Source organism: Crocodylus porosus, unplaced genomic scaffold (assembly GCF_001723895.1).
Source record: "Crocodylus porosus isolate Cpor-Errol unplaced genomic scaffold, CroPor_comp1, whole genome shotgun sequence".
NCBI lineage: Eukaryota > Metazoa > Chordata > Crocodylia > Crocodylidae > Crocodylus > Crocodylus porosus.
The window spans coordinates 10,880,224-10,897,751 of NW_017728936.1; the positions used below are offsets into that span (position 1 = coordinate 10,880,224).

The 17,528-nt window shown below is 55.5% G+C and overlaps 3 protein-coding genes across 6 annotated transcripts; 2 read left to right on the forward strand and 1 right to left on the reverse strand.

Annotated features, from left to right (window-relative positions):
• Positions 1–6: 6 nt before the first annotated feature.
• CUNH11orf1 (chromosome unknown C11orf1 homolog) lies at positions 7–4,453 on the forward strand. 2 transcript variants are annotated; one of them, XM_019547109.1, is made up of 4 exons: positions 7–58; positions 1,599–1,826; positions 2,448–2,514; positions 4,005–4,453. In XM_019547109.1, the coding sequence occupies exons 2-4, from the start codon at positions 1,602–1,604 to the stop codon at positions 4,181–4,183; spliced, it is 471 nt and encodes a 156-aa protein (XP_019402654.1). In that variant the 5' UTR covers positions 7–58; positions 1,599–1,601; the 3' UTR covers positions 4,184–4,453. The 2 variants fall into 2 exon arrangements, with proteins under 2 accessions (XP_019402654.1, XP_019402653.1); XM_019547108.1 differs by lacking the exon at positions 7–58 and adding an exon at positions 709–794.
• A 1,746-nt stretch (positions 4,454–6,199) lies between these two features.
• On the reverse strand, positions 6,200–14,943 carry CRYAB (crystallin alpha B). 3 transcript variants are annotated; one of them, XM_019547111.1, is made up of 4 exons: positions 14,922–14,941; positions 11,128–11,263; positions 7,584–7,706; positions 6,200–6,553 (listed from the first exon to the last, which is right to left on the reverse strand). In XM_019547111.1, exons 1-4 carry the CDS (start codon positions 14,924–14,926, stop codon positions 6,350–6,352), a joined length of 468 nt encoding a protein of 155 aa, XP_019402656.1. In that variant the 5' UTR covers positions 14,927–14,941; the 3' UTR covers positions 6,200–6,349. The 3 variants fall into 3 exon arrangements, with proteins under 3 accessions (XP_019402656.1, XP_019402657.1, XP_019402655.1); XM_019547112.1 differs by lacking the exon at positions 11,128–11,263 and having other exon boundaries at positions 14,922–14,943; XM_019547110.1 differs by lacking the exon at positions 14,922–14,941 and having other exon boundaries at positions 11,128–11,541.
• HSPB2 (heat shock protein family B (small) member 2) lies at positions 14,684–17,101 on the forward strand. The gene is made up of 2 exons (XM_019547107.1): positions 14,684–14,985; positions 16,183–17,101. Exons 1-2 carry the CDS (start codon positions 14,892–14,894, stop codon positions 16,632–16,634), a joined length of 546 nt encoding a protein of 181 aa, XP_019402652.1. The 5' UTR covers positions 14,684–14,891; the 3' UTR covers positions 16,635–17,101.
• The last annotated feature ends 427 nt before the right edge of the window (positions 17,102–17,528 follow it).

The window sequence follows — 17,528 nt, forward strand, 5'->3', positions numbered from 1 at the left end:
CGCCGCCGCTCCAAGTGCCGCCGGCTCCGCCCTCCGCGCGCGCCAGGGGGCGGCACAGGTGCGGCCGGCGGGGGGGCGAGGCCAGTGGCCACGTGCGAGTCTGGGGGGAGGGGGCTGCAAAAAACCAAGGGGTGCCCCCTGCCCGTGGTGGGGTGTGGTCAGTCCGGGGGGCGGCGAGCTGGGTGGTCCCCCGCTGCGCCCAAACCTCTGCCAACAACTTTCCCCCCGCTGCTCAGCCGCCCTTCTCCAGGCCTGGGGGGCGGGGGGCCTGGTTCGGTTGCTGGAGACCATGGGCACGTTTTGGGAGGACGTCGTGGCTTCTCGGGGCCGCGTGCGGCCGGGCGGAGCAGCGGTGGCCGATGTGGCACCCCCCTCGGGCATCCATTTAATTGTCAGCTGTTGCTAAGCAGGGAGATGCCTGGCCACACTGGGCTCCCAAAAATTTCGGGGAAACAGCGAGTGATGCCAGCGGCTAACATCACCGGCGAGCTGGAGCTGGTGACATCAGCGCCAGCTGGTGATAAAGCCCTTACCTCATAAACATGAGCAGCCAGTATTTTTTGCTGCCCGGTCCCCCTCCGCCTGTCGCCTGCCCCTTGCTGTTGGGGACGGTCTGTGGGCACGGGCTTGGCAGCGCTTCGCTGCCGCGCTCGGGTCCGTGCCCGTGTGCCGAGGCCCTGGTATCGCCCTTTTATCGGAGACCGACGTAGCTGAGACTGGGACAAGGACCGGGTAGCTTTGCCATGGACGAGAGTCTTTTATCACTCGGTCGAACAACCAGTACGGATTCGGAGGTATTCCCTGGCGGAGCTTTTTGCACCGGGTTTCTTCTGGCTCATGATCTCAGCTTGAGCCGCCTCTGATGTTCTTCCGAACATGGTCAAGCCACCCGGTGCCGTTCATGGCAACTTCTCATTGCGTTTCTGGTTCGCCTCCCCCACGCCCTTCGGATGCTTAAAACCTTCCTCTTCCCGCGCCCTCAGACGTGAGCCCGTTCCTGTGAACGCCGATGTCACCAAGGGAACCGTAATTCCACCCGAGAGAGAGTCTGGTGATAGATGATAGTGCTCATGGCTCCGTTTGTGTATCCTGGGATTCACGTTGCAACATAAGTTGAGTTGGAATAGCAGCCCTGGCACTCTCTGTTATGCTGCTTGCGGTCCTTTGAGCTGCTCTTCAGGGCAAAGAAATCTGTTAAAAATCACTGGAATAATGACAGCTGAGGCAAGGCTTCTATTAGGAAAAGGCCTCGTCTGAGTAGAGGGCGGGGAGCTTGCAATTAGCAAACCCTAATTTCAGCTCAGCTATCGGCTCTTTGGCTTTGGATAAGTCACTTCATTTCTCTGCTCCCCTTGACCTGTGTATGGTGAGGGTGATGTTCTGGTATAGCTGGTGAAGCTGGACGTGTTTCTAGGGAAGGAGGCTTGGCGCACACACGTACGTGCACACACACCACACCCAAGAATTCAGGCTATGGGAAGCTGGGTGCTGCTTGGCCAAGTAACAGGGTGTCAGAGGGGACAACTTTTCAACACGCTGTTCGGTCTTGCCAGAGATCAGAGTCATTCCCAATGTGCTTTGTGGTTTCTGTTCCCCAGAACATGTCTCTGTCGTGTTTCTATAACCCGCACTGTGGCACCATGATGCATGCCAATGGCCACGGTGAAGTGTGGACAGACTGGAACAGCATGTCCAAGTTTATCCAGTACGGCTGGAGATGCACCACCAATGAGGATGCTTATTCCAACAAAACCCTGATGGGGAACTGGAACGAGGAGCGGTTCGATATCCGAAAAATTGTGCAGCCCAAACCACTCCCTTCTCAGGTAGCAGCTTTCTGTTCCCTCAGCCCTTCCTATGCGCAGACAAGACCCCGGCCTGTTGCTCTCCTATATCTGACTCCTGCCCCTTCAAGATTGAGGACCAGCCTCTCTCAGCTCTCAGTCCTTGAGCAGTCCTTAGTGCCATTTGCCTGTTCACTTTGCTTTTATGCTGTCCTTGGTATTCTCTCCTTTGTGTTTGATGTCCTGATCCTGTCCTGATCCTGGCCTGTGACTTCAAGTCACTCAAGTTGTCCTACCTCATATCCTGCTTGCTGCAGGGAAATATATTGCTAGCAGCAGAGCCATTAAGCCATAAATTTCTTTGCAAACTAAGGCCTTGGTTTGGGCAAAGGACCTCAAGGCAATTTGTAAATCATAAGCTATTTATAATTCAGTTTCATCAGTCAGTGTTTCACTTTGCTTTGGCGTCACCCTTCTGGCTGTTGCCCTGTGATGCTAATATTACTTAATTGCAGGTGATGAGTCATTTCTGTAGTGGCTGTAGCTCAGCTCAAGTTTAAAGACAACCGAACTACATCTTTACCAGAAACAGAACGTTTCCCTCCCTGTTATATGTTTGCTTGCTTATGTTCTGCCTCACTAAATACGTGCTTTTTCTTTCAGTATGCTCACTATTTTGAAACCATTTATTCATCTGATTACAACAAGGAGAAGCATCACAGCCCAAGAAGTAGGTGCATGGAGTAGGAATGTAGTCAGTTCGATCTGTGTGGTGGATGATGAAAAGCTTTTGAATGATAACCATGGGCAGAGCTGAAAAGGGAGTTTGTTTTTCTTTCCTTGCTGAGTTGTGCCTCTAGATCTCAGTATCTGGAGCTTGTATTTCAAGTTACACGGGGTGTGGGGTGTTTGCATTTCCGGTGTTCCTTTTATATTCTTCAGAGGCTAAAATTCCTTATCAAAATGATGCCCAAGGCTCTGAACGTAAATCCATACTCATTGCTCTCGATTCTCTCTCATGCAGAGAACAGTCCTTGCCATGTCTAGATCAGTCCTGTTTCAGGATGTGTCTGATGGCTTCAGTGATATGAGTGATGTTTTGCTTATCTCTCCATACACTTGTGATGCCATGGAAAGAACAAGTGGAACATCCTTATGGGCAGATCATCTTAGAGCAGGTGGTTAGAGGAAAGCAAAGTCCGAAAAATGCTGATATTGGGAGTCAGGTTTTTTCCCTCCAGGGGAAGCGATCTGTCCATTTACACTGCCAAATACTTAGGCCCTATCATGGCAACATCTGATGCATTTTTTATTAACGTAATGTTGGAAGCCAAAGGAACCCACATTTCCCATTGCTCTTTGTGTCTTTCTAAGTGTAATCAGTAGGTTTGACCAGGGCAGGTACAGAGGTATGCACCCATGTGGGTGTGTGCTGTGTATAGGAGGAAGTCAGGCCTCCAAAGCAAGAGATTAGTGGTTTTGGTAGCTGGATCCTCTGTGTCAAGCAGCCAAGCATGTGATGCCCAGTTTCACTTGCAGAGTTAGCACCCACATCAACAGGAGTTGCCTTGCCAAAACCCTGTCCAACACATGAAAGATCAGGGACAAAAGATTCACAGTCCCTGGCGGGGAACAAAGGCTATTTAGGACCAGATCAGACCATGGGCTTATTTAGTCTGGAATCCCTGTCTCCTGCCCGCGTGGGCACAGACCTCTCTTTTTGTCTGTTCTCATACAGAGCCACAATGCCATATACAATTGGCAGGGTGTTGCGTCTGGCACCCTTTCTTTGGCAGTACCCGCACCTGAGTCAGACGTTGAATCCTCATAACACACCGCAGATCTAGTGGTGTCTGCAGGGCTGGGGGCATCAGTGGAATATTTCTCTTTCCTGATCTGAAGTGGGATGTTGAAAAGTATCCAAATGAGGTATTTGCTGAGGCGGTTTTGAAGATCCCACACCTCCTACTTAGATAAGTCTTTCCAGCATGTTCTCCTCCCAAAGTAAGATCCAGATATGATGATACATTGCTGGGATGTGCCAACCAGCTGAACATGCATTATAAGACCCCCTCAACCCCCGTGTTTAGCTTCCCTGTATATGGGTTAGCCAAGGGTGGAGGCTACCCGGGCTTGATGACACCAGTCTTGGTGTCTCATCTGCTTATCTGCTCATTACTTTGCATTTACTCATCACTTGCCTCCTCTGTGTTCCCTTAGGATTTAAACGAGAGCCTCACTGGTTTCCTGGACACCAGCCTGAGCTGGAACCCCCTCCATTCAAACCTACTGCACGGTCCTGCTACATGATCGACTATGAGCCTTCTCAAGGGAAAGCTCCCCTTGTTTGTGTTGAAGTCCCAAGAAAAGAGCAGGAAGAGGCACAGCAGAAGGAGTAGAAGCAGAGCAAGTCTCCAGGCCTGTGGTTAGACCAGTAAACCTGTGTGCCAGTGCTGCTTATAGGCTGCTCTTCCGATTATAACGCGTTTCTGATATTAAAACCAAGCAGAGTGGAAAGCTGTGGTTCATGTGACATAGTCCCAGGACAGAGAGCTCCAGGAGCATTCTTAAGCTGTAATAGGGTTCAGTCTGTAACTGCCGATTTAAATGTTTGACTAGTTATTTTTTCCACAAAATCTAAGTAAATAAATGTTAACCTTCTTCTGTCACTTTATGGATCAGGGGCTGGTTGTAACGTTTAGTTCAGTTGATATTAGAGGTGTCTCTAAGTGACAGGCTCCAGTTAGGCAAAGAAAACAAGCTGTCTGGGAAAAGGAAGCTTGTGCCTTAGTAAAGTGATGCAGTTCACGCTAACTTTCTCTCCCCTTTCTGGGCTGGATGTACAGAACTGCAACATAATTAATTCCACACCTCGTCCTCTTTGCCACAGACACGTCTGTGTTAAGCTGCTAGTGGCACATGAGTAAAACTCCATGACATTTTGCATTACCCTACAACATTAGCATAAATCAGCTGGATTTTCTACATCAGCTGCTATTTATTGCTTGAAAGGCATGTGCCACATAGTTTCAAAGCGATGTGGTTTGTACCATCAGAGTAGGACATTGTCATCGGCTCTGGGTGTATCTGCATTTACAGCAGCTACACAATTATCTTCTGGGCCTGCTCTGAATTAGTTGCAACTTGTGGACATTTCCCTACAATGTGAGTTATTCTAGAGATTTAAGATATGCTCATTTTCCTGTTCAGCATTATCCGCTGCCTGTGTCTAGAATGGGTTTACATTGTCCTGGAGCTTTCTCACCAAACCAATGAATTTCCCTTGGACAGATTTTTTTGTCAGGCACAGTCAGAAGGGATCAGGTTTACGGAAACCCGGAGTGAAATACCAAGAGACAGATTGTGCAACAAGTGTTTGCAAAACATTCCTGCACATGAAGAAAAAGCAGCCAAGCGTTTCTTAAGAGACTCTCTCACAGCAGAAGAAAACATTGGTTTCCTGATGCCTGTAGTCCTCTGAACCTGAACATACCTCATCGTCAACCAGATCCTCTTCATTACACCAGTGGCCTATAGTGAAGGGGTGGTGCTGCTGGGGCATACTAGCCTTACCCTGAGCTCCTGCCCATCTGAGTCTTGCTGTCCATGAAGTGCTGTGGAGGCAGGTTTTGTTCTCAGCTTCACACTAACCCTGTGTCTCTGAGAATGGGAATCTGTGGGGACAGTGCCACTGGTACCACCATTGGCCATGCAGGCAGCAGACACCATGAACTGGGGAAGCCACTTAGTGACCCAAAGGAGGCTTTGCCGCTGGTTCCTGGTCCCTGCCCTGAGTAAAGGGAGGACTCCTTTTCTATCCCCGCAACTTCAGCTTGGCTGGCCTAGAGTGGGGAGGGGGGTGATGCTGTTGTGTATTGTGCAAAGCTGTATCCAGTCCTCCCACCTTTGGGCCATTCATGTTCATGAACATCAAATGCAGTGTCATGGAGTTTCCAGCTCTCCTGGTTTATTGTGCAGGGACCAAACCCTACAGTCATTACTCAGTCAAAACTCCCAGGGAAGTCAAGTGTGCAGCAGACACTGAGTACAATAGATTCAAGCTTTGGCCCCATGGTACACAAAGGTTTTCTAGAGCTGGCTCAGTTATGGAAAGAAACATCATGGACTATGGGTAGTTGGGGTACATTGGTGTGTTTCTCCTTACCAACTGGACACTGATAATATCTCAGATTATCACCTCTGGAGCAGAGACCATCATCTTGTTCTGTCTTTATATATTACCCTGCTCCCTGGGGTCCTCAGCCGTGGTGGGGGCCCCTAGATACCTCTACAATACACATAACTATTACAGATTTTTTGCTGTGACCAGAGCCTTTCCCCTACTAACATAGCAGTGGCACTACATTCCCAGATCCTTCACCAAGTCCCAGATACTCAAAGGCCAAACCACAAGGTGCTTATTCATGTTTTATTTGTTAGTAAATAGGCTCCTTTTGCTTTGCTCAGCATAAATAAATAGGTGTGGCTATTCAGGACAGCATACACTGCTCGCATGCAATGGAGAGGTTTTCCCCAGTTGGGCAGGGATGGTTTTCAATGGCTGCTCACTTTCTCTGGACTCCCGAAGTGGGAGATTTGTCCTCACGGATGATGGGAATGGTACGTTCAGGAAGGTCAGTTGGTCTCCGTGGTGCATTCACTGTCAGGACACCATCCAGGGACAGGGAGGAGGTGATGGATTCAGGATCCACATCAGAGGGGACCCTGTATTTCCTGTTGAACTCCCTGGCAATGTAGCCGTGCTCATCCTGATCGAAAAGAGAGGGAGAAGGACAGCACTGGTTAGCTGGAATTGAGTCAGCCTGTCTGGGCAGCATTCCCTCCGGGCTGAGGCCACACTTCGGAGGCACCAGCCCAAAAGGAGCGTTTCAACCAGGGGGCAGCTTGACCAGATGCTGTGAGCTCAGACTGCCCTGCCCAAGGCCACACTTCCACTGCCAGCTGGCTTAATAAAAACCCTGTGAACTGCTGGTCTCAGGTGAGGGGAACCAAGTTCATTGGCCATCACTTTAATTATTACGTGTTGTGCTGCTGTCCCCTGTGGTGCTTATGGCTTCTGCCACTGTAGCTGCATTGGGCAAAGGGGTCTGATCCCTGGCAGACATAGGTAGAGAAGCCCCTAGTATAGACAAGTACACTGGCAGGACTGTGCTGATACCACTGTAGCATGGCTCACTCGTGGCTGGGGGCTGTTCTGGGGCTGAGCATGCCCGCTCCACCTTGTACCCATGCTTGCAGCATGTTGCAAGCACAGTGTGCTGGTCTTCCTATACCAGTAAAGCTCTCAGCATAGACACAGCCTATGCCTTCACACACCTCCTAGCTGCCCCAGCCGTCTCTAGGACCAAGCTGTAATGGGATCTGCACTCAGGTAACAGAGAGCAGGATCGGACCTTGGAGTTCTACCATACTTCTGTTCTAGCTGAAGATATTCAGGTGGCAGCAGATTGGGACTAGGGCTTGCTTGATTATTTGGTTTAATTATTAAAGCTCATTGTTCACTTATTCTCTGTTACACAGCTCACCAGTCTCTGTGCTGGGCTCCCTCCCCTCTCCCCTCCATTCCTGGAAGGAAGAACTCATTTCAAGGTGGACTTTATCCAGTTCATTTTGCCCTGAATGTAGGATGCAGCAATAACCTCCTCCCTGGGCGTCTTTTGGTGAGGGTGAAACAGCGCCTCCTGGGATAGCCATTGCAGCAGATTAGCAAGCGGTCTGGCAACCTCGTGGCACCTTTGGTGGACACAGCTTAACCCAGACCTGCACGAGCAGACGTACCTGGCGCTCCTCATGTTTCCCGTGGATCTCAACCGTGTCCCCCAGAACCTTGATTTGCAGCTCCTCAGGGGAGAAATGCTTCACATCGAGGTTTACGGAAAACTTGTCCTTATCCAGTCGCATCTGCAAAATGGGGCAGGTTAAGACGGACAACTTGAGAGCAGCCTGCCATATGCATCCTTCTCCTTCAAGCCCATGGAAAAGCTCCCCTAATCTGGATCATCCTACCCCAGGCAGGCCTCAAATGTGTTACCCCTCAAGGGCTGACCTGGAGGTAGCAGCGCTATACTTGACCCCCTGGTCCTTGCTTTATCCCATCTCTTAGGCTGCTAGGTTTTTTCTCTTTTTCTAGTTTCTTATGCTCACTGCAAATACTGGAGCAGCTCTACGCTCGTGTCTGAACAGGGGCAGAATAAATATTGTCCCTGGGAGTAGTTTAACTGAGGGGGCACATGGGCAACCAGGGCAGCAGCCTGCACTGTACCAGGTGTTGTGGCTGCCCTGGCCAGGGAGCTGCCCTGTCACACTTCTGATCCCTTGGCCATTAAGGCCACTGTCACCTTGAACTCTTTTTAACCTGCCTGTGTACAGGAATGGAGCTGGTCTGTGGTTTTCCCTCCCTTGCAATCTCTGTTTCCTGCTACTGCTACTCTGTGCTTTTTCGCCGGTACCCTTGGGTTGCAACCCAAAAGTGGGTCACAAGAATATATGAAAGGGTTGTGAACCCTTAAAAATGAACTCTCCTTAAAAGCATGGGAAACCGTGGTTTTTCTCTTGCAGGGTGGCAGAGCTCCAGCCTCCCCCGTGCCCCACCCCCTGCCCTACACCCTGGGGCCTGGGGGCAGCGTGTCGGGAGTGAGGGGCACCAGCAGGGCCAGAGGACTGTTTGCTACTTAAACTATTTACTGGGTCAGGACTGGCCATCGATGTTTACAAATGGGTCCTGGCACAAAAAAGGTTGAGAACCGCTGGTCTAGAGAAACCCACCGGGCACAGCCCCTTTCACGCCTCCCCCTGCGCAGTCCTGACTCACAGGATGTGTCACCAGTGAACTGCTCATCTCCCTTTTCCAGATCACCGGTAAATTCGCCCCGTGGCATCACTCCCGGCATGAAATGAGTTGCTCTACAGGCAGCCCCTGTCACCTGGTCTTGCATCTCCCCTTTTACCCCCAGTAGGGAACGCTGTTTTGTCTCCGCTTCGCAGGGGCCGGAGGGATGCTTGTTCGACTTCACTTCTGGAACCGAACCACCGGGCCCAGCCATCCTCCTCCCTCCTGCCTGCTTCATTTTTGTTTTCCTTTTCCCAGCAGGTGGACGTACCTCCTACTCCGTCGGCACGCGTTCAGGCTCTGGGCTCCCTCTGAGCCAAGCTATTTGCTCCCTGTGGAGTCCTGTGGCTTTCTCAGGCTTTGGATTTCCCTTTGTAACAGTCAGTGTTTGAACAGGACCCCCCTTGAAAACCTGGTCCCTCTGTGTCTGGGTTTTGGGACATGCAGAAGGTGGTCCAGCTCCATCAGAGCCGCTGCGTCACACCTCCAACTTCTTTCACTTAGAGAAATCCCAGGGGTTACCTGCAACCAGGGTCCCGATGCACTGGGACCCTTTTTCCATGGACCAGCCCCAGAAAGAAGCAGCAGCTTTTAAGCCAGCCATGTGCTGTTTCGCGTGGTATTGCAAGAGGGCATTGTCCCCTTCCGATCATGCTAGGCAGGTTTGTCACCGGCTTTTCAAACGGTTCCACTATCCTTCCTCCTCCGCACGCCGGACTTGCTGCCAAAGCCGCACAGGGCTCTGCTGTCTCCGTTACCCCCTAACGCTAGCAGAGCCACCCCTGCCTCCCTGGTCCGAGAAGAATCGGGCCTGCTGTTTACTAGCTGTCCAGCGTGTTGCAGCCAAGGTCCTGTGATCCCAGCAGCTGCTTTTACCTCCCACTCCTCAAGGCAGGACCTGGCGTGATAAATGGGACCTTTTCATGGGCCAGTTTGGAGCCAGGGGTGACGGCACATTGAGAGGAATTTCAACCCAGCTGACAGGAGGCATATGCCGCTCTTGGCAGCTTCAGCCGGGGGCCCGGGGACATCGGAGAGCGAAGGGGAATTATCTGGGAAGATGAGATCGAGGGGGAAGAGGAGCCCCGGGGGGAGCAGCAGGTTGGAGAAGGAACTTCCCCGTCTCTAGGTTACAAATAACGCAGCCAGCGTCTCTGCAGAACTGGCACTGATGTCTTGCTGGAGAGGCTTTGGCAGGAGTCCCACGCTCTTCTGAGCTGAGCTGTGGGGAGGAAGCTGCCAGCGGCCGGTGGGAACCAAGGAGCTGCTTCCTCATTGTCCTGCGGCCCTTTGGCATCAGGATGCTGCCACAAAGGAGAGGGCATCAGCTGCTCCCTTCCCACTGCACACTATCCCCCTGGTAGGAGCCCCACGCCACCCTGGTGCCAGCCCTGTGAGCAGGGGGTGTTGGTCGCTGGGGCCGATCTGACCTGCCCCTTACAGGGCTCCGAAGGACGGGGCGCGAGCCTCAGCTGTGCCAGGCAGGGTGGCACGGAGCAAAGAAGCTGCCCACTGCTCCCTGTGTGAACCAGACTGTGTAGGAAGCAAAGGGGCAGGGAGGGGGACTCAACGGCTGGCACATCCTTGGAGCAGCGCAGGCACCTGCCCAAGAAGCCGCTCGCTCTGACTCATCCGGCCCCACAGCCCGTCCCTGCTCCCTGGCGCAGATCTTCTGAGAACATCTGCCCCAGCAGTGACTTGAGGCCGGATGGCAGGTGCGTTTCTGCACCGGGGGGTGTGATGCCCAACAGGAGGACCTCACTTTGAGTCCTCCCCAGGATCTGCGTGTTTGCTCGGCACCAGCGGGGCATTAGGAGCAGCCTCCCGGCCACTGAGATGTGTTGCAGGTCCCTGCTGCGGGCTCCGGGGTCCTGATGACTTTCCGAGAGGCTGGGGAGAGTTGGCCTTCCTCGGTGTCCTTCTAGGAGTGGTCAGCCAAGTCAAGGGCAGGGCAGGGGCAGCGGCAGGCTGGTTCCTGCCTCCGTTCCAGGGGTGGCAGGAAGGTGATGGTCCAGGACCAGGGAAAGAGTTGCACAAGGGGTGTACAAAGTCCATCTGGATGAGGGGTCTATGCATAAGCACAGCACCGCTACCCTCCCACCTGTGGCATGTCTGAAAGGGTCTCTAGGTCTCCTGGGGTCCTTCCTTCCTCTGACAGCAAGTTTGGTCTAACAACTAGGAGAAAGAACTGCAACTCCCACACGCCCTGCTGCTTGCCCCTTGACCCCACGGCTACAGTACTAATTGCCAACATCCACAAGGGAATGCTTAATTACCATTAATTAGCATTTTATAGGATTCCTCATGCAGATGACTGTTCCCTGCCTGGTGTGGAGGGTCAGCCCCGGTGCCTCCAGCTTGCGCTCTCCCCATTTCCCCCCCAGATAACTCCCTGGAAGCAGCTCCTGGCTCTGCAATGAGTCCTGCCGTCCCAGGCTCCCCCGGTCCAGAGCCAGCAGCAGAGCACAAAGCGCGGCGAGAGAGAAGCGTTACCTCGGAGAACCCCGTGTCCAGCCAGCCGGGCATCCGGAGGAAGGGGGACCTCAGCAGGAAGGGTCTGATGCTGGACGAGGTGGGGAACAGCTCGGACTCGAGGAGGTGCTCTCCAAAGCTCTGGTCGAAGATGCGGCTGGGGGTGAACAAGGACATCAAGGGTCTGCGCAGCAAGGGGTGGTGAATGGAGATATCCATTTGCCTTGGCTGGGGGAAGCGTGAGTGCGACTGCAGCTGAGTTGTGCCGGGACCGGTGCACGAGGGCTTTTTATAGCCCCAGCTGTCCCGGGCGCGCCTCCTGCTGAACTCTCTGGAACAATGATGTCAGGAGTTTTATCATCCCGCTCCCGTCTGCGCCATTCAGCACTGGCCGGGCCATTGTCTGGGGGATTTGGATGAAGGAGCCGGGGGGTGGGGGAAAGAGAACTTGGTCTCGCGGGTCAGCAAGAAGCCGAGGCCGGCTGGCCAGCCTCCTGGCCCCCCCACGCCTTGTTTATCAGCAGAGCCCTCGCCAGCTTGGCCACGGCTCCAGCTGCTTCAGATGCCAGGAGGATCAGGGCAGCGCCTATCTTTGGCTCATGCAGAAGCGACAAGGGGCCGTTGTCTTTCCTGTTGTGCTTTGCAGTTTGGGTCCCAGGGACACACGCAAGGCAGCTCTGCTGCTCCATGGGTGGGGGCCAGCTCACCGCAGGACTTGTCCCTCTCCAGCTACCCCTGTGAGCCCTGATGCCCCCTGCCAGCGCTGGTCTGTCCCTCCTTGTGCCCCAGCTGCAGCAGGCCTGGTCCTACCCTGCCAATCTGGGGGTCCTGCCCCTCTGCAGCTTGCACGGGGCTTGTCACCTCCAGCCCGTTTCATGTCTGTTTGCAAATCGGGATGACAAAGGGGTCGGCACCCAAATGTCCCCTGAGCAGTTCCACACTTCTGCCTTGGCCCTCCACCCGCACGGCTGCCTGCAGGCAGCGGCAAGCCTGGGTAAGGGTGAGCTGGAGGTGGGGAGGGGGGCGGGCAGGGTGTGAGCCTCGGCAGCTGTTGCCCCTCTGCTTTCCTGAGGGCAGGGAGACCAGCTCAGCTCCCCCATGAGTCCGCCCACATCCAGCACTAAAGCCTCGCCACGGGACAGCGGCGACAAGCCGGACACAGGGAGACCTCTGTCCGGTGTGGCTGAGAGGTGGGGATAAACCTGATGCATGAACCCATCCCTGTGTCCTGAGACCCTTTGTGCCACTGGAGTGCACTGGGGCCTAGAAGCCCCCATCACAGCGCAGGGTCACCATGTGCTTGGCGCTGTACAAACGCAGGGCCAAGAAATGGTCCCTGCCCCAAAGAGTCAGGTAAAGCTTAGTGGTTCAAAGGAGGGGTGGAGGGGCCAGCCGGCGTTACCGCTTCTAGTGCCAGCCCTGCTCCTGCCCCTCTGCCGTCCTCACTTCAGTGATGGGAAGAAGAAGGAAAGTGCAGCCCCCAGAAGAGCTCACGGCTGGGCACTGTCCAAAGGCAGCAGCATGGAGCCCCAAAGAAACATGCAGGCCCAGGGCATGGGCAGGTGCCGGTCTCCAGTGCAGGGTGGTGCCCTGGTCCCGCAGAGTTTCTGGAGCAGCACAGAGGTGCCGGGATCTGGGCAGCTCCGCTGGTGCTTCCCCAGCCCGACCCGCAGCAGCCCGGGGCCCTCTCCCGCTGCCTGCGCGCGCGTTTCTGTGGCTCAGTCTGAAGGCCAGAGCCCGTGTCATCCGCCCTGCCCACCCCCAGACTGAGCCCCCGTGCACTCCTGATTGCGTTCAGAATAAGGACTGACTCAGAGGAAACATCAGGTTAAATTTAGTGCTGAGTAAGTCTGCGGGCTGAGGCCGGCGGCGCAGGCGGGGGGCTGGCACAGCTGCCTGTCGCCTCCTGGCTCCAGCTGAGCGCGACATCAGCCTCTTATTTTTTTATTTTCCAACTTTCCTGTTCCCAGCTCCTCACCTGTCCATCCCTCTTCCCCTTCACTCGGTGGGGGGTGGCTCAGGCATGCCTGCCTGGCTGGCACCGGTCAGACCCAGCTGCCTCCCCGCGGCAGAGCTGGGCGCTTCCTCGCGACAGTGCCCTGCCTCTGCTCTGCACAGATGCCCTCTGGGCTGGCTGGAGCCCTCCAGAAAGACCCCTGAACCTGCCCCCAGCACATCCCAAGGGAAAAGCCCAGGGGTGCGCTGGGCTCGTTCTGAAGCGCCTCAAGGCTGGAGTGGCTAAGTGAAGCTCAGAAGCATTTGGGGACAGGGACCATGTTTTTGTCTTGTGTTTGTACAGCATCGTGACTGGCACGTCTAGACCCCGTGCCAGTGCAAATGGCAGCATTGATACTACGTAGGGACAAGCTGGATGCTACCGAACACCTGTCCAATGTGCCATACGGGGGCCATGGGGAGTGGGCAGCCCCTCCTGCATCCAGCTGTGCCCTGTCCTAGAGCTGATGCAAACTCCATGGACTCAAGCAAGCAGCACAAACCCGGTGCTGGCAGCACGACAGCTGCATGGACCCCTCCCACAGCATGGAGCAGCAAGCGAGACCCCACCCCAGCTCAGTTGCCCAGGGCTATAACTCGAGGACAGGAGCTCCCCCCCTGGCTGCAGGACCTGGCCACAGCAGCAGATGCTGCAGGTCTCAGCCGGAGGGATGGGGGGCAGAGAAAACTGCTGCGAGAGCTGCTCCACTCCTGCCTCATGTACAGAGTGCCAGGGCACCCACTGCCCTGCACTGCACACGCGGGGATCCTGCAGGCACGGCTGGTTTCAGGACATGGGGTTCTTGTTTGGGCATCAAACCATTTGTCTTTTAAAAATGGATCTGAGTCGAATGTGTACCCCACTACTCCGGTGTGTCTGTCATAGGCATCCCTGACTCTGAGCCAGGCCAGAGTTCATACTCAGGCTTGGCCCTTAGCTCAGTGGCACGGCACGTTTGTAGCGGAGGAAGAGGGAGAGGCATTAACACTATTTGACGGGTACGTGCAGAACTTCACAGCACCGGGTCAGGAATCCTCGGTCACGACTCTGCTACCTGGTTATCTTTTTCCCCTTGTGTTTGGCACGTAAAGGGGCCAAATAGCCAAGGGCCCTTGTGAGAACCCGCCAAGGGCCCGATGCTCTGCCCCAGTCTGACTCCAGCTCCTGCAGCCGGGGTGGAGGCTGGGACATCTGTTGCAGCCCTGCCTTGCTGCTTGTTTGCAGCTTGGAGACGCTTCGAGGCCATCAGAACAAGGCAGCAATATTGGCTTCCAGCTGTGGCCAGAGAGGCGTTTAACCCTTAGGATACTGAACACAAAACCCCCCTGCCAGCCTTTGCTCCTTGACCCTCCAAGCCCCCGTCCCTGCGAAGTGCAGGTGGGGGCGTTGGTGTAATTTGGGTGACAGAAACGCCGCAGCAGATGGAGGGGAAAGGCTGTACGATGCATCTTTGGCACTGCGGTTGGATCTGGATGTGGATACCCAGCCTCCAGGCCCCCTCTAGCCTGCCAGCCCACCCCTGCCATAGCGGGAAGCCTAGGAACGGTGCCTATGCAAAACCTTCCTTCTCTCTGCCGGTCGCAGCAGCCGGGACTTCCCAGAATCCCTGCAGGAATGCAGCGAGGAGCTCTCCCTCCGGCCCGGCTCAGCGCCGTGCCAGGCCGCGAGTCTATTTTGGTCGTATTGGTGTCTCGCACTCCTCCCTCTGGAATTCACCCGATTAAAACCTCACCCTCCGCAGCCTTCGCTCGCAGAGGCAGCCGGCGCTCCGGGCCGCTCCCCGCTGACCATGGCTGAGCGCACGGTGCCCCACGCCTACCCCATGAGCACCGAGTACGAGTTCGCCAACCCCAGCAAGATGTATGACCAGAACTTTGGGGAAGGTAAGGAGCAGGATGGGGGCCCTGCCGGGTCCCTGCCAGCATCCCTGCCGCTCCGGTTGCTCCTGCTGGCGTGTGGCGCGCATCCCTTGGGAGGCTCCTCTCCCACGGACACGCTGAACCCCATGCATGGCAGGCAGGAGCCTCTAGAATGAGCATCGCTGTGTTTTGCATCTCCTGGCTCCTCGTCCCCTCCTGCTTTGCGCCTTCCTCCCACACCTTCTCCCTATTTGCGCTAGGCAGCAAATGCCAAGCGAAATCCTGCCCCTGGTCCCTTGCTGCATACTCTCCAGCCATCCATAGACAGCTTGCTTGGCCCAGGCACTCAGCCAAGACCTGCTGTGGCCCCCAGAGAAGCGTGTGGCTGCGTGATTGCAAGGGGGGTCCACAGGCCATTTGGAGAACTTGGTTTCATGTCTTAACTTGTAAAGGGGTGTCTTATCAAGGGAGCCTCCACCCCTTCCTCTGCCGCACACCTTGGCACCACGGATGCTCACCTGCCCAGGCCAGGATGGGACAGGATGGCCCATTTTGAAATGCGGCTGGCAAGACCTAGGTTTAGGGGCATTTGCAAAGTGCTGGCCCAGGGGACGTGGCTGTGGCCTTGGGGCAGAAGGGAAAAGCTGAGTTGGGCCATTGTGCACAAAGGCAGAGCAGCAGCAGGCAGCCGTGAAAAAATGCAGGAGGCAGCAGAACCATTCAGCGCCAGCCTGGCTGGGGGGAAGGCAAAGCCCACAGGACAATGCCACCCGGGGGGATTTAGTCCTTCGTGCCAGTCTGTCTCCAGTCAGCGCTTTCTGTGTCTGTCCCGCCCTGGGACCAGGCTTCATGCAGCACCCACTGCCCAGCTGTTCCCTCTTCGACCCAAAAGCTGGGTGCCAGCCCCTGGCTGGGGTGGGTGCCATGAGCTATGCTCTGTCCCCATGGCACCCATGCTACCCATCAGCCCAGCCAGCTGAGCCTGCAGCCAGATACAACCCCTGACCTGGCCAACAGCAGCACTGGGTGGATGGCAAAGGGTTGTGCCCATGAGCGGCCCCGCTGCAGCTTGATGCATGGGAGGACATGCATCCTGCGCAGAGCCAAGAGCTGCCTGCCGCATCCCAGGTTCTTCCCCCCGTCCCCCTCCCATCCTCTGTGCTCATCTTGGTCCCCTGCGAGTGCTAAGGAACCATCTCCTCCTCATTGTGTCTCTCTCAGGCTTGTCCCCATCTGAGATCTTGGCCCCCACCCTGTACCACGGCTACTACATCCGGCCCCGGATCAACAAGCAGCTGGACCGGGGCATCTCGGAGATCAGCCTCAACGACCACAAGTTCCAGGTGTTCCTGGACGTCTGCCACTTCCTGCCCGACGAGCTCGCTGTCCGCACCGTGGACAACTTGCTGGAGGTGGTGGGGCAGCACCCCCAGAAGGCCGACCGCCACGGCTTCATCTCCCGCGAGTTCACCCGCACCTACATCCTCCCCATGGATGTTGACCCGCTGCTGGTTAAAGCCACGCTGTCCCACGACGGCATCCTCACCATAGTGGCTCCCAGGACCGGGAAGGAGGTGAAGGCCAGAGTCAATGAGGTGCAGATAACCCGCCAGGAACAGCCCCCGGGACAGGCAGAGCACCCAGAAGAAGGGAAGGGGAATGGCAAGCCCTGAAACATCTGGGCACTTTGCTTGAACTGGGGGGGGGTGGGGGGGAGTGTGGTTGTGCCAGGCACTGCCGGCTTGTGGGGTGCATGCCAGAAAGGACCCCCACTCCTGAAGGCTGCTTCCTGCAAAAGGGGGAGTGGAGTGATAGAAAGAGGGGAGAATGATACCATGGGAGGGTGGCACTGTAATGTCCAGCTGCTCCTAGTTCAAGCACTGCTCAAACAGATGGAGCCCAAGCTACTTTCCCTGCTCGGCCATTCAGAAATGACCAGCGTCGCCTCCTGCCATCAGCTGCCCTGCTGTTCACCAGCTGCCGGCTCTACCCCAGAGGAGGCTGCATTTCAGTGGTGGGCGGTGGGTCTGTAAAGCGGCGGCTGAAGTTTGCAAAAGACTTTGGGGGCTGCAAGGCGCTGACGGCATGTAAATGTGCCAGCCACTCTGCTGAGAACAAGGAATAAATGTGGCTCCAGCCCCTCCTGGCTTGCTCTGCGTTCCTGTCATTTGTGTTAGGGAGATGCCGCTGTGATCCCCGAATCACAGATTGCAAGGGGGGTCCACAGGCCATTTGGAGAACTTGGTTTCATGTCTTAACTTGTAAAGGGGTGTCTTATCAAGGGAGCCTCCACCCCTTCCTCTGCCGCACACCTTGGCACCACGGATGCTCACCTGCCCAGGCCAGGATGGGACGGGACGGCCCATTTTGAAATCCATTGTGATCCCCGAATCCCCGTTGCAACGAGAAACCTGCATGGCCTGATGTCGCCCAGGAGCCCTGCTGTAGCTGTTTGAGCTTCAGCGGCCTGGCCCGGTGGGTGCATCTGACCCTCCAGCTGCTTTCAGCAGCCAAGGGTTCATTTGCCATGATGCTACAGGGTGCAAGGGGAGCGCCTTCTGAGTCTG

Excerpts from the sequence above, each read along its gene's own strand:
- HSPB2 (XM_019547107.1), top strand. The coding sequence starts at position 14,892 with ATGGCTGAGCGCACGGTGCCCCACGCCTACCCCATGAGCACCGAGTAC. Across the intron at positions 14,986-16,182 it reads TGACCAGAACTTTGGGGAAG|GCTTGTCCCCATCTGAGATC; the intron begins GTAAGGAGCAGG and ends TGTCTCTCTCAG.
- CRYAB (XM_019547110.1), bottom strand. The coding sequence starts at position 11,325 with ATGGATATCTCCATTCACCACCCCTTGCTGCGCAGACCCTTGATGTCC. Across the intron at positions 7,707-11,127 it reads TGGACACGGGGTTCTCCGAG|ATGCGACTGGATAAGGACAA; the intron begins GTAACGCTTCTC and ends CCCATTTTGCAG. Across the intron at positions 6,554-7,583 it reads GGAAACATGAGGAGCGCCAG|GATGAGCACGGCTACATTGC; the intron begins GTACGTCTGCTC and ends CTTTTCGATCAG.
- CUNH11orf1 (XM_019547108.1), top strand. The coding sequence starts at position 744 with ATGGACGAGAGTCTTTTATCACTCGGTCGAACAACCAGTACGGATTCG. Across the intron at positions 1,827-2,447 it reads CCAAACCACTCCCTTCTCAG|TATGCTCACTATTTTGAAAC; the intron begins GTAGCAGCTTTC and ends TTTTTCTTTCAG. Across the intron at positions 2,515-4,004 it reads GAAGCATCACAGCCCAAGAA|GATTTAAACGAGAGCCTCAC; the intron begins GTAGGTGCATGG and ends GTGTTCCCTTAG.